We start from the raw sequence: 14,004 nt of genomic DNA, 5'->3' as shown, positions 1-14,004 counted from the left end.
TTTTGGGGTTTTTATACCCCACTGCCAAAGTTTACCAAACTTAACTGAAACATGTTTTTCCACAATGCTATTAAAGTTATAAGGTGAGAAAAACGGCTTGTATGTTAGCTAACACCACAAATACTGTAGCTCACAACCTGGTTGTAGCGCTAAGTTAGCTTTAACTTATATACTGTAGCTATAACAAAAAAAGTGCTAAATAAAAAATACAAATGAGCACAAAGTGCTTAAATTGAACAAAATGCCACTAAAAGTAGCTAAAAACATTAGCCTAAAAGTTCAAAATAGTTATCCAAAAAGATTGATAAAAATATATTTGGATTACTTTTAACAGGGTTTTAAAAGTATTTCAAACGGTAAAAAAAAAATCTAAAATATGGATTTATTTGTTCCAGAAGTTGTCCAACAGTCAAGGACATTGTACCTTCTCTGCGCCTCACTTTCATCCGAGGACGGCCCATTTTGGCGCTGAACGACTGGACCTGGAAAACACACATTATGACAACAATCAAAGCCGTCTAGCAATGGTGCATTACCATGTCTGACCCCTAGGACCAAAGAACCTGCCAGAAATAGATGAAGCCACTTAGTTTTAGAAGTAAAACCCGAAATGATTCCTAACATCAAATTTTTTCCTGAGGTCTTCACAGTCTCAGATGTTTTTAGATATGTCTTCATGTACATTATATTTGGCTACTGAACCAGAACCTGTGAAAAAAGATAGCCCAATGACCATGTTCTGAAACATTAAGTTTACATAATAAATATGGGAGAAATGTTATACATTCTTTTAAAAGCATGCCTATTTAAACCATACATTTGTGTTTTTAATATGCTCAAAATATCAGGACTAATACTATGCTACATAAACGAACAAACGACCTTCTCTGTGGGTGGTCTTTCTGCAATTCCTGCCCTGTGTTCCACTAAACAGGCACTGGTTTCACACGAGTTAGTAAACTGTAAATTAAATTAAACTTGTAGATCATTATCTCTCGTTACATATACTTTATACTCAGCTTGTGTTCTTCCTTATGTTTTTTACTGATACTATGAAACTGTTAAGTATTAAAAACAGCTTGGTTCTTAAAATAGATTGGAAAAATCTGAGGTGGATTGTAAATAAAAATGAATACACCGAGTATCTGGCAAGGTGACATCAGCTCACCACAGAACACTGGTTAACTGCTGGTGTTGAGTGTCAAACAGCTAACGATTGCCTCACTTGTTGACCGACTACAGAGAGGATTTGGCCTTCAACCCCCATGTTTTAAAGCCTCATTCTGGGACTGCTATTAACAGGGAAGCACCATGGAAACCACTGATCACATTTCAGCAGAATACCAGTCATTAAAACTTCAGCACCCGCAGTGACATCCAACATGGGTGATATTTCCGTTCTCGGTGCCTGGGGCATGGGGGGGGGGGTGTCTGATTGGATGATGGCAGTCAACATGAGTCAGAGCTGCAGTTTGAAACAGTTTGGATCACAGCCATCTCTGACCTAACTGAACAGCCTGGATCACAGCCATCTCTGACCTAACTGCACTGTATTGAGTGTAATCAGCTGCCAAATTAAACTGATTTAAATAAAGGCATTTTTTTCAGGGAGGATGTGATGGAAGTCACTACATGTGACTGATGTTAGCAGTCAGACAATTAAACAACATCAATTAACTTACTTCTAACTTCTCAACACCCTGCAGTCACCAAACTTTATTAATATCCTTTATCACCCAAACCTACTGTAGATCCATTTCATAAATTCACATACAAGACATTTTTTTCATCATTATAATCCAATACAACAGAACTTCAGAACTGAGGATGCCTCTTGGATGAGAGGTTAAATATCTTCAAGAAGCCCAAGCCAAACCAGATGGTTAATTTTTCTCTTTTATTTTACTCAGAATGAAAGAACCTGGGTGACTAAGAACATTCACAGCTATTCCTTCAGTTTGTTCTCTCAACGTCAATGGTTGCCTCAACTCTTTCTTTCTCTGCTGTCATTGTTACGTGGACCCAAATGCAGCACAAAGGAGACTCTCTTCAGGTGCTGCAGGTTTATTAACAACGTGCAAAAACAAAACAAAACTCACTTGGTCACAGGAACAAGGCATAAACTACAAGGCTTGGACCTTTCCAAGGCATGAACCTCAAACATGGCCCCAAACAGCACAACACAAACTGACCAATGATCCCACAAAAACAGAGAAAGGGAGAGGTATGGGCACCAGGTGACACGAGTGAGACTGATGACAGAGACACAGGTGGGTGTGATGACACTAACAAACTTCCTTTGAACCTTCTCATTTCAACAGCAAATTCATCTGTTTTCTCTCTACTATCCAGACGGAACACAACACATTTTCTTGTCAGTTTCCTGCACTTATATATATAAAAAAACCCCAGATCAGTTAATGCACAACCTTTTATTTCTGACTTCCTTGTTTGTTTTTTTATTGACATTTTGGCCTTTGGTCTCCACACTGACAAGTTTCTTAGTGTTTAAAATATTAACTGAATTTATCACTCAGGTTGATAAGTTTAAGTTTAACTTTAAGTTTAAGTTTAACAATGAAAACCCGAGGCATTTTATGCTGATACTGGAAAAGAAGAATGTGCAATACCTGACCTGATTGGTGGATTATTTTCTTGTGCCTCTGTGTAAAGAAGACTCTGACTCTTCTCTGAACTCTTGTGAACTTGTAGTAATTAAATGCTCTGCTGACAAAGCTACACACTAAATTTAGCAAATATTCACATGGTTAAAAACAACAAGAGTGGATACTGTTGTCAATATTAATTTGCTTTCATCATCCAAAGAAGCAATGCTGATCTGGATTAAGACTAGAAATAAAAAGATGTTGATAAATGCCTAAGCCGCCTTGGTAAATTCCTTACCAGTGTTAACAAAGTTTTTTATTAATCGTTATAAAAACATGACAGAGACACAACAATGTCTAACATAACAATGTTAAGACGTAGCCGCAGCAGTAAATACAAGATGCTGCCTCTACCTGCTGTCTCTGCCGAACCCGCAACAACAATGACACTGCTGACATTAATGATGTCAGCAACATGTGGTGGAAACAATTATGTTGCAGTCGCTGCATCCTCTGCTGCGTTGTGTTTCCAAGCATGTGTTTTAACCATGTGTCTTTTCTGCAAACGTGATGCAAAACACAGGCCTGTTCCCAGAGTGAAGGTCAAGGAAAAAGTGGAAGCTCACGGGACCCGGGGGCCTGATCAGACTTGTAAGCATTTTGTCTGGATCTCTGGAGGCTGCTCCATGTGTGTGTGTTTGTAGAGCGTTCTTTATGTGGTCTGAGAAAAGACAGTTTTGTCTTACTTATTATTCTATTGTCATTGAATCTTAAGTAGAAAAGAATCAGACTGTCAAGTTTAATACATTTATTAAATTGTGAAGAACAATGAGATTTAAAGTTTAACGCATTGTACATTTTTTTTCATTGCGCTAATACACTGTCGCAAGACTGATTGATTATTATTGTTGTGGTTTCGCAACTCTACAACCATTCTACTAGCCACCATTTATATGTGGAGTTTGAGGTCCACCAATACTTAGAAGCTCTTATTTAAAATATAATACAAAAAGCAAAGAATACTTGATTATACACACAGGTTAAGCCAGTTAAAAAGGTTGTGTGTTTGGATAAAGGATAAACTAAATAGTGCAGCAAACAAACTAAGTAAACAACTAGCCTGGAGGGTATGGACAAAACAGCTAAAAGAACATTTAAGACAATCAACCATGGTCTGTTAGCTTAATGCTAGCCAAATAATAAATATAGCAAATGGATCCAACAAGTGAACAGCATATCCTGCTAAAAAATTACACCTAAGAAAGATATTGGTGCATAAAATACTCACAATTATAGCTTTATCTTATTCTACTTCATTTTTGGTACATTATATATATAAATATATTCTCTTACAGTTAGCATGTACCTCTAGCTTTTCTTTAAATGGTATTTGCAGTAATAAAGTATTCCTGACTCCTGTTAATATTACAATATCCAAGTGCCACGACTGACAGAAGGTCCAGACACTGAAGGAGGCATGTAGTAACTTTAATACTTTACTGGTGAGAAGGTTACTTCATTATATGACACCATACATAAAACGTAACACTAATCACCAACTGCCGCCAAGCAGTGACTGCTAACACTGGACACATGCATGTCTTACTGAGGACGATGACGGCGGAGGAGACCTGTCTGAAGACGCCAGGTGAGACCTCTTTAATCAACATAGTCAGAAAACGCCAGTTTCCATCGACACCACGGATGGATTCAAAACCCACACGCCATCAGCGGTGTACTTCCAGATAAACAAGACCCCGCGACATAAACAAGAGAACAGTAGCGGTTTCACACCGACACGGACACTTTCTATGATCACACCAAGACGCCCAAAAAAGTCACGCTGCCCTGGGAGGACGGGGAGGGTTCCGAGATTAAGGTTCCATAAGTGATATTTTAGCCACCGATGGTCAAGTCACAAGGTACGGGGGTGGTGTGGGTGCGATGACACCTCAGTTAAATGCTCTAAAATATTCTCTCACAACTTATAAGTAGCTCGTAACCAGAGCTGCTCGGACGCTAAGTAGTAAACTTAGAGTAGATGGAGTTTACCCAATGGATATAAATGATTAGATAGCATTTTTGGGTAGCAATGAGGCTAATTTCATGCCCCGTTTGCTTCACCTTAATCTGGAGCTTAGAGAAACACATTTACCACCAATAACTTCGAGTGTTTTCCGTGTGCAGTATGACAAAAACATTTTCAAAACATGTCTTAGTCAACTTTGTATTACTGTATATTACACTTACCTTCATACACAGGCAGTTTCGTTGAAGAAAATACGGTTGTTAAATATATAACATTTGCTTTCGCTATCGATATGGACTATTTATTTTTCTTTCCGTTCGTTTCTTTTCATTTCGCAAAAACGTTATTAACTGTTTTTTATTAGTTGTCTAGGTGCCGAAAGAGTAGCTGTAATACATTTTACTGGCCACCAGAGGGTAGTGCAGCTTAGCTTTGCAGCTGCGATCCTGACTATATTGTCTCTCGTATGCATTTCTCGCTTGAATTGGATCTTTTCATTTTTCAACCGGCGCTTACTATTTTTTATTAAAGTAAATGTTTAGTTAACAGAGTTAACACAGTAATGAAGCAGAAGTCTGACTAAAAAACAGAAAATTGATTAAACCTGAAGATAATAAAACAGCCTCTGATTCTCTGTAGGTTTGAAAAAATCTTATGACCTGAGACGAAACTGTGAACCACTAACAACTAAAAAAGTTAATAATGAGGATATAATAGTGGTGAAATAAACAAGATGCTAATATGAGTTACTAGAAATGTTAGGTGGCCTCACCTCCACTGTCAGGTGAGCTGAGGACATTGAGAGCGAACAGCATGGCGTTGGAGAAAGTCGTGGCCTCCTCCTTACTGGCGAAGTTGAGCCCGTAGACCTGACGAGCATCACGCCACTGGTGGAAGGTGGGAGTGGCCTGATTGTATTTCAGACCCTTTACTATGGAGTAGTTTATCACCACCTACAGTGGGAGAAAAGAGGGCATTAATATAACTACATTTGATCTGTAGAAAGACTTGTAACTTGTATGTAACTCTTGTGTTTAGTAACTAGCGTTACTAACTAGTGGTGAAATAGTGAAGTACAGGTCAGCTGTAGATTTAGTTTCATTGTAACCTAAAAAACAGGTATATTTTACACTACACGGAAATTTAAATTAACTTTGTTTTAACACCAGATGTCTAACACGATGCAACCATACATGGGATTTGGGGACTAAGTTGCAATGGGACCCGGAACTTTCTGGAACCTAAATAAAAAAGTCTAGTTTACATATATATGGCCAGTTGTTGCATGGTATAGACTGCTTAGTGGAGAGACGTGATGCTCAGTGTTACCTGCTGGTCCTGCAGTTTGACTCCCACCACTCTAAAGGTGTTGTTGGCAGTGTTGTGGTAGATGTTGATGCGACTGAATCCCTGCTGCCCGGGCTTGATGGGCACCCACTTTTTACTGGCGTCATCGTACACCATGACAGAGGCCCGCGCCTGGCAGATGCTCTGTTCACTGCAACCAAACAAGAGAGGAAACAGACATTTAGGAGAATTAAAAAAAACAAAACATATTTTATACCATAGGAGAAAAAATGTCAGAGGAATTTATGAAATCTCACTTTGAAAGTAATTATTCCAACATTGGTCACAAAAGCCCACAGTTTAAAGTTATCATGTTATGTGAAAAAAACGGCTTCCTGAGAAAACAGGCCACTGGAGATTCAGGAGCTTTTATTACAGAGATGCTCTGCTGCCCCTCCTTCTGTTAAATGTGCTGGTGGTCAATAAATTAGAGCCATTTAAAGAGTTAGTGTGTAATTATATGCACAATTATACACAAGCGACCACTTTAGGGTGAAGACGCACACGCCGGCCCTGCGGGACTCTCACGTGCACTGAGGAGAGTGTGGTCAGCAGGGGCGGGGGTGAATTGCTCCCTCCCTCCCTGCTGCCCTTTACTGTGGTGCAGGGACATCGTTATAGCGTGTGAGGAAACGTACACAGGCCTCAGTGCGGAGGGGTGTGCACGATGTATCCACTAATGACACAGTGTGTGCAATAGTCCACGTCTTTGATCAGCGTTTGGTAGAAAGTCATACATCGCACACACACACACGTGGCTGCCGACTTGTGCGGCTTCATCACGCTGCTAACTGTCCTCCTGCGCGTAGATACAGCCTGAGGTGACAGAAGTTCACATCAGACCGGATGAAACGTGTTGTTTGTTGTTTGTGACTGCTGCTCTCACCTCAGACCTTCGTGTGCCTGAAGGTGTGAACGCTGCGCTGATGAGAACACGCTGTGATGAAGTCAGGCTGCAGACCCTGTGAATGTGGCTAAAAGGTTTTTCACATTTTCACCTTGTACACACATCAGCAGCCTCGGGGTGTGAGAGTCTGCTTTAATATCTGCACTACATCTAAATAGATGTAGTGAGAACTAGGGGTCTGCTAGAAAGAAAGAAGAAAAACACCAGACCACCAACCTCCAACCTCATCCACATAGTAGACCAGTATTTATATATACTAGTTTACCTTAAATTATTTGCTCAATAAAATCAAAGAAATTACATGAACGTTTTTTTTTCTTTTCCACAGGGCCATATATAAGATTAAAAAGTCATTTCACCAACGCCAATTAACTTTATTGTCGGTCTTCGTGTTTTTAGACAATACTATTGAACCAGAAACGCTGGAAAAAACCCTTTGTCCAACCAGAGAGAACACGTAATCTCCACACAGGAAGACTGTTGTTCAAACACTACAACACCATGTGCTGCTCAGTCTAATTTAATTTAGAACCTTGACCTTTTGCCCTCTGGGGTTGTGACCGTTTCCTGTGACTGATTAGGACACATGTTCAGGGGACGGACATAGGTTTCTGCCCCCCTTAGGATGAAATCCCTCTGTTTGACAGGCTGCCTGGCAGGTGAGACACCTGAGAGACTAACTCCCCACTGACTCTCAGACAGTTTCCTCCCAGTGGTGTTGCCATCACTGGTTCTTGTCCCTCTGTGGTTGTTCAAATCATCTCATCACTGGTCATTAGTAATGACTTCACATAAAAACTGCATCAGTTCATTACACAACATTTGAGGCGCAAATGGAACAAAGAAGAAGATCAATGTAGACGAGGCTCAAATGGAACAAAGAAGAAGATCAATGTACCTTGTATGAATGGACAATTATCTTGGTATAATAAGAGGATATTAACACGTTAATGTCAGCTATATTAGTCTGGTTATTAGACAGAATGCAATAAAGACAGTTTTAGTTTGAGCTGCACAGTATTTAAAAAAATAATAACTTTCTTAAAGGAGAAGTATGCCGTTTGGTTCAGTCATCTGTGTCAGTCAACACTGAGTATGTAGATTCCCTTCCATAGCCTCTAGGTGGTGCTAAGTATGAGTTTGAAAGCCCTATTCTATTGTTGGGTGCATTGTTTATACAATTGTCCTGTAAACTCAGTCATAATATATAAAAAAATCTGAAAAAGGCTGAAAACTATGCACATGGTGCTGATGGTCTTTGTTTTAATGTTCTAAAACATGGAGGGAGTTGTCAGGGTTGACCAATAACACCTGCCCTAACCTAATGTCAGCTGGGATTGGCCACAGCTCTCTAGTCTCATGGCAGAAGATTAATGAATAAGGACATGTAGCATGTAGCGTGTTAGCAATCTGCTAGTTTGTATGAGCAGTGTTTTAATGGTGCCTGTTCACATAGCAAATTAGCAACATAAATTTTGGTTATACTTGTGTAGAGGTCAGATCTACCCCTGGTTGGTACATGCTAATAATGCTAACACTCTCAGCCTTGCTTTAGTGTCATATTTAAATCTTTTGAGTTGAAATACTGGATATATTTCCCACTGGTAAATGTTTGATCAAGAAGACGTCCCATTCACTTGCAGCCAAAAGAAGAAAAAAAACCAAGAACCTACTGACAGGGTGTCTTCATTTGAAAGACTACTGGTTAGCTTGGTCATTGTTTCACAATAAATAAATATTGTACTTTGAAATTCAGAACCTGAAGTTTTTAGTTAACAGTCAACAGTTCCAAAGCCAAAACTTAATCCTAAACACAATTATTTTTAACAATATCCATGACATTAATCATTAGGGCAGAAATAAAAAGCAGTCTGAAAATTTGGGACAACCCAACTACAAATTTAGACATTTCTTACACAAGTTAAACTGACTCTGTAATCACACACGGGAGCTTCTCTCAACTTCAGGGAACCACACACCACCGGAGAACCACACACCAGCAGGATCTCACTGGGAACAGGACGGAGGAGGACCAGGGAGGCCGCTGCATTTTAGTGATGGATCTTCTTACAAAAACAGACCCTATTTCTGGACGTGTTCAGGTCAGAGGGATGCAGAGACTCAAACCAATGCTGACGGTTTTAGTTGAAGCAAGCAGAGATGAAGTGGGAGTCGTCACATCTACTCCCTCTGTCCATGAAGCACGCAGCTCAGTCAACACGTCATGAGATAATGGTGGTGGTGGTGGGGATGAAAGACGAGAAGGGACGAGTGGTCTGATGTAGAATGTCTCCATTCACCAGGAGCACTTAATTAGACCTCAACCCCCAATATCAGCTTCAGCAGTTGAAAAACAGCTCTGTGTGACTAGGACGGGGAACCGTCCTGATCACATGACAAGAGATGAGACGAGGCACAGTGGGCCACATGATTCACAGCTGAAACTAACGACTTCAAAGAAAATCCAGAGGGCATTGTTTGGTCAGTGTTTGGTGTTGTTGGCCTTTAGAGGATGAAATGAAGACGAACAACAAACTGTGTTGTATCTCTCTCTCTCTCTCTCTCTCTCTGTGTGTGTGTGACAAATACAGTACTATCACAGAATTATATGAAGAATCAAACTCAGAAACTCAAACAAGAACAAATTGAAGGTCAACCTGAAGCAGTAGAAACAGTGTTTACAATGTTTCTCAGAGGGAAACACGATAACAGAGTTTTCTTCTCTTTTCTCAGACATCAGTGTTATGTCGTTTTTAGTTAGTATGTTGTTACCATCATAGCATTGCTCACTCATACTTAGTTTGAATTGGTAGTTAACCTTGACATGTTTCGACTAAGATCTCGGTAATTAAGGTGATTAAAAACAGGATGACATGATATGACTTAAATATGTGACATTTAGTGTTCATTAAAGGTGCAGTACACATGCTAACCTATGAAACTAAAAGGGAACTCAATCCCCTTAGTCATTGTAGTGGGTCAAAGGAAATATATATATATAGACACTGTATTCATCAATTGTTATTCTACTCTTTCTACAGGGCATATTATAGACAATCATTTAGCAATGGAAAACATACTCAGTAGGTGGCAGTAATGTAACTTTTGAAAGCAAAGCTGCCAGACCAGAGTCCAAAGAAGAAGTCACGCAGAGGGTATTAGCAACATTAGCACACATTTAAAAAAAATTAAATCAATGGAGTGAAGAAATCATGTATAAAAATATCATGTCTAGCCACCCATAGATGAGAAGAGATCGTTTTGTCTGTGGCCTGAAGGCTACATTCCTCAATAGCCCTGGAGGGTTAGCAATGTCAGCAATTTCCTGTGTAAACAAGAACTGTACAGCAGATCAGCAGCGATCACGCATCAACATCCATAAAGAATTTGACCAAGGTTCGTTTGAAGAGTTTCCTGTTAGCTAATATTAGCGTCGACTGACGGTGTTTCACTTTAGGCGGCTCAACTGGTTTAAACCTTGTCATGTATTCTATATTCCATCTTTAAAAATGCATAAGCACTAACTCACTGCTCATGAAGAATGATAATAAAAAAGAAACACTGTTGGATTTTGTGACAAAGATATGCAAAACAATTTAAAAAGAATTATTTAGATTTTTATGGTCTTTAGCTGAAATTGATGATCTTGTCTGCTTCTACTTCCAGGAAAGCAGGATCAGCCTGATTCGACTTGGCCATTAACTCCTGTCTGAGCATTCCTCCTTGTTTTTGCTGGATGTTGCCGATTTCTCAGAGGAGGGCTGAATAATATTAATTTCAAAAAGCAGCAAAGAGAAATGAGGAGAGAAGAGACCCAAAAGCAAGGAGAGATTTAAAGGAAAAAAAAAGTGGGGAGGATATGAAGGCTGCTGCCACACTCAGCGCTTCTTCAAGTTAAAAAAGCCTGGTAGGCAAACGGTGAAAAGGAGGCCACATTCCCAGGCTTCTGAATAAAGCAAAGCACTTCCCTGCACACATGGTTAGACATATGCGCCTCCTCTCACCGCCTTCACCCGCGCGTACACACCACACATATAAATGTACACCAGGAAGGAGTGCGATGCCTGTGTTTTGTTTCAGATCATTAGTAGAAGAAAGAATGTTTGAATCTGATCCAGGCTCATTTGAAATCCAGCAGCTGAACAGAGGCGGAACAGTGGATGGATTGAAGCAAGGAGAGGGTTTTTTCCCCCCAAACGTTTTTATGCTGCTGGTATTTTTTTCAAGAAGACCTGAATAAATAAATCAGTCAACATGTTATTATGGAGGGTCCAGGATCGTAGGTGGAAGCATCAACAAAGACTACAAAAAGACTCAAAACATTTAAAAGACCAGGACTTGAACTTACTATTGCTGTCTCCCAACCCGCCTGATACACATGGTGCACTATATAGGGGGCACGCCTTTTTGAGTAGTGTCCGAATGTTAAGTGAGTGAAGTTGTCCACTAAAAAGGGCACTCAACGTATCCCACAATGCACTGTGAAATATAGTGTATAATGTCCATTCAATGTACACTACTCAATATATCCCATCATGCATTGCAGTCGTGATGACAAGGCGGAGAGACGAGCGGCGTCCGTCCATCTGTTTTAATTGTGCAACAGTAATGACATAATTAACTGCGCGCCGAAGTAGTGTCCAAAACCGATTTTCTTTTAACCAGTGAGTCCACTATATAGTGCGCTATATAAAATCCCCTATAGAGGGAGTAGGAAATGAGTGAGTGAGTGTGGAAGACAGCCTGTAAGACACTACTATCACATGCATACCTGAGAAACCTAGTGGTAAAGCTGAGCTAAGAAGCAGTATGCATTATTACAGTAATAGTAATTCAATTTTTCCACAGATGCATGGCTTCGCCATAAACTAAACACCGCTTCTTTGGGATTCTAGAAAACAGAACTTTCTAAGGACATTAGCTGAAAAAGTCTCCCTAGAAGTGCGTGGCCATCTGTGCGTCTTTGTGCTCCTTTATTGATGTGTTATACAGGTGCAGGAACCAGAAGACTTTCCCACAAACCTCTACTGAGAGGACCCACACTGTGCCATAAGGACTGGCACTAAACTCTACATCATCCATGACACCAATAAACACAAGCCCAGAACACATGACAGGGTCACGAAGGTTGGGCCGTACTCAGAGCAGGGGATCAGTCAAATACTTGGCTAGTCTGCCGGTGCCAGTGTCGACGAGTGTATTTATCCATGTGTTGTCCATCATAGTCAGCTGTAAACAGACACAGTGTGTGTCCTCCAAGTACAGGTCATAGGTCAAGGCAAGACGTGCAACTCATGTATCTGAACTATCTGCTGTGGTGAGTGTCACCTGTGGCCACAGACGTTGACACTGAGCAGACACTGCACTCCATTAAAACGTTGTGTATTTCTGTTCTCAGAAGTATAATCCTGCACCATTAAACTTTTAGCCTGTCACTTATCTCCCACAGCTGCTACTCCATCCTTCCATATCCATCTAAACCAGGGCTAATCAAACACGCTCAGAAGAGAAGTCTTTTTGTAATTTCTTTGGCACCAGGTTTGATTGAGAAATTTAAATCCTTCACAAAACAGTCCAGAGTTAAGTCTTTTTCCTTGACTGCCACGTAACCAGATAATGGAACAGCAAAAACTCATTCTCCTTCTCCTGATCCTGTAACCTGATCAAAACCTTTTTTGTGCACCTCCTAAATCATCATGACAAAACCTTGATAACAGTAGAACATCATTTATAATAATAATAACGTGACCTTCATTGCTCACTCATGGGAATTCTTCTGATAACAGCAGATCTACTTCCCTCCTGTATGTGGTTCCTCTGGGAATCAAACCCAGGACTACCTGGTTTCTACTTCCAAGACAGGCGTGCTAACCGCTACAATATAGAACCATCATTTGCAAACTTCAACATATTACAGTAACATTCTCACATAACCTTAGAGAAAAATAGTGCCACTCACTTCCTGTACCACCATACACCTCTAGTGGCCAATCAACTATATCTTTTTAATAACTGCATGATTCTCGCTTTATTCTGTAATGTTAAACCCGAAGCAGTAAAATACTCTTAACGAAGTAAAACAAAAAAAAAAATACCCCCAAACTTTACAGGCAGAAACTTCTGAAACACAGTACTACTGTATTCAGCAGTGAAACAATGTTTCCACCGGTGAAACACAGTCGGATCTGTCAACCCAGCACGTTGTAAATCATCCACTCTACTCCTGTTTATGTTGGACTGACGTGGAAATGTCAAGTGGCCAAAAACCGTTTTCCAGACGACTGTGAAACACAAAGAGCTGTGACTCCTTTTCAAACAGGAGCAGAAACACATAATTACACACACCCACATCACGGGGCCCATACTGAGTGCATACACCCAAAATAACGGTCACCAGATATTTTTAGTGCGCCTTCAGCAACATAAGCAGCTCACACAGATGGGTTACAGCGTATGGATTTAGTTCGTTGTCTGTTATTATTCTGGTCACCGTGTGGATCAGAGCCTCCGGGCTTCACCGGACATTTTTGGGGCAGGACACAGTCGCCGCCTTTGTACCTCATGAGTGGGGTTATATACGTTTACAGTGAGGATGTCTCTGTGTGTGAGTGCGTTTGGGTGGGTGAGGGGGGTCCTGCCGTCACAGGGCTGACGGCAGAGCGACCGACTGGATTACAGACAGAGCCTGGCAGGCGGCTCATTACCTCACTGTAGTCTTAAATCTGAATTAACCAGGTCTTAACTCTGGAACAAAACCTCTAATCTGCTGCACAGGGAAAGTCCTGTTTATGGGCGGAGGAAGGGAAGACTGAGGAAACAAACACAAAAACTTTATACAGAGAGGAAACTGCGTGAAGTCCGGTCATTTATAGTATGTGTGAGCAAACAAAGTGCATTCAGTGGATAAATATGAACAATATCAGGGCTGTGAAACGATAACATCATTTAACCTGATTAATCACAGGGTAACAGTGAATTAATCAGGATTAAAAAAAATGAACTCCACTGATTCCACACTTGGGAAATTCTTGTGTTAAAACCAATGAGATTAGACATGATAAATCTTCATCATAATTAGCCGTGATTCGTCACGTATAATCCAGTAGATTAACAGT

General features: G+C 40.4%; 1 protein-coding gene and 1 long non-coding RNA gene across 3 annotated transcripts in view; one reads left to right on the top strand and one right to left on the bottom strand.

Moving 5' to 3' along the window:
• The window catches only part of LOC103377579 (ena/VASP-like protein), a 33,057-nt gene that overhangs the window by 4,446 nt on the left and 14,607 nt on the right, over positions 1 to 14,004 (bottom strand). For both annotated transcript variants that reach the window (XM_025058189.1, XM_008308448.3), the window contains exons 2-4: positions 5,965 to 6,133; positions 5,408 to 5,588; positions 425 to 482 (exon numbers count right to left, since the gene is read on the bottom strand). In XM_025058189.1, the coding sequence (XP_024913957.1) occupies positions 425 to 482; positions 5,408 to 5,588; positions 5,965 to 6,133 (408 nt within the window). The remainder of the gene's footprint in view (positions 1 to 424; positions 483 to 5,407; positions 5,589 to 5,964; positions 6,134 to 14,004) is intronic.
• LOC112487427 (uncharacterized) lies at positions 2,104 to 12,973 on the top strand. The gene is made up of 2 exons (XR_003050488.1): positions 2,104 to 4,254; positions 10,556 to 12,973. It is a non-coding gene; the product is annotated as an uncharacterized LOC112487427 (long non-coding RNA).

The sequence above is a fragment of the Cynoglossus semilaevis genome, chromosome 1 (genome assembly GCF_000523025.1).
Source record: "Cynoglossus semilaevis isolate Cse_v1.0 chromosome 1, Cse_v1.0, whole genome shotgun sequence".
Classification (NCBI taxonomy): Eukaryota; Metazoa; Chordata; class Actinopteri; order Pleuronectiformes; family Cynoglossidae; genus Cynoglossus; species Cynoglossus semilaevis.
This window is presented reverse-complemented; position numbering and strand designations above follow the sequence as displayed.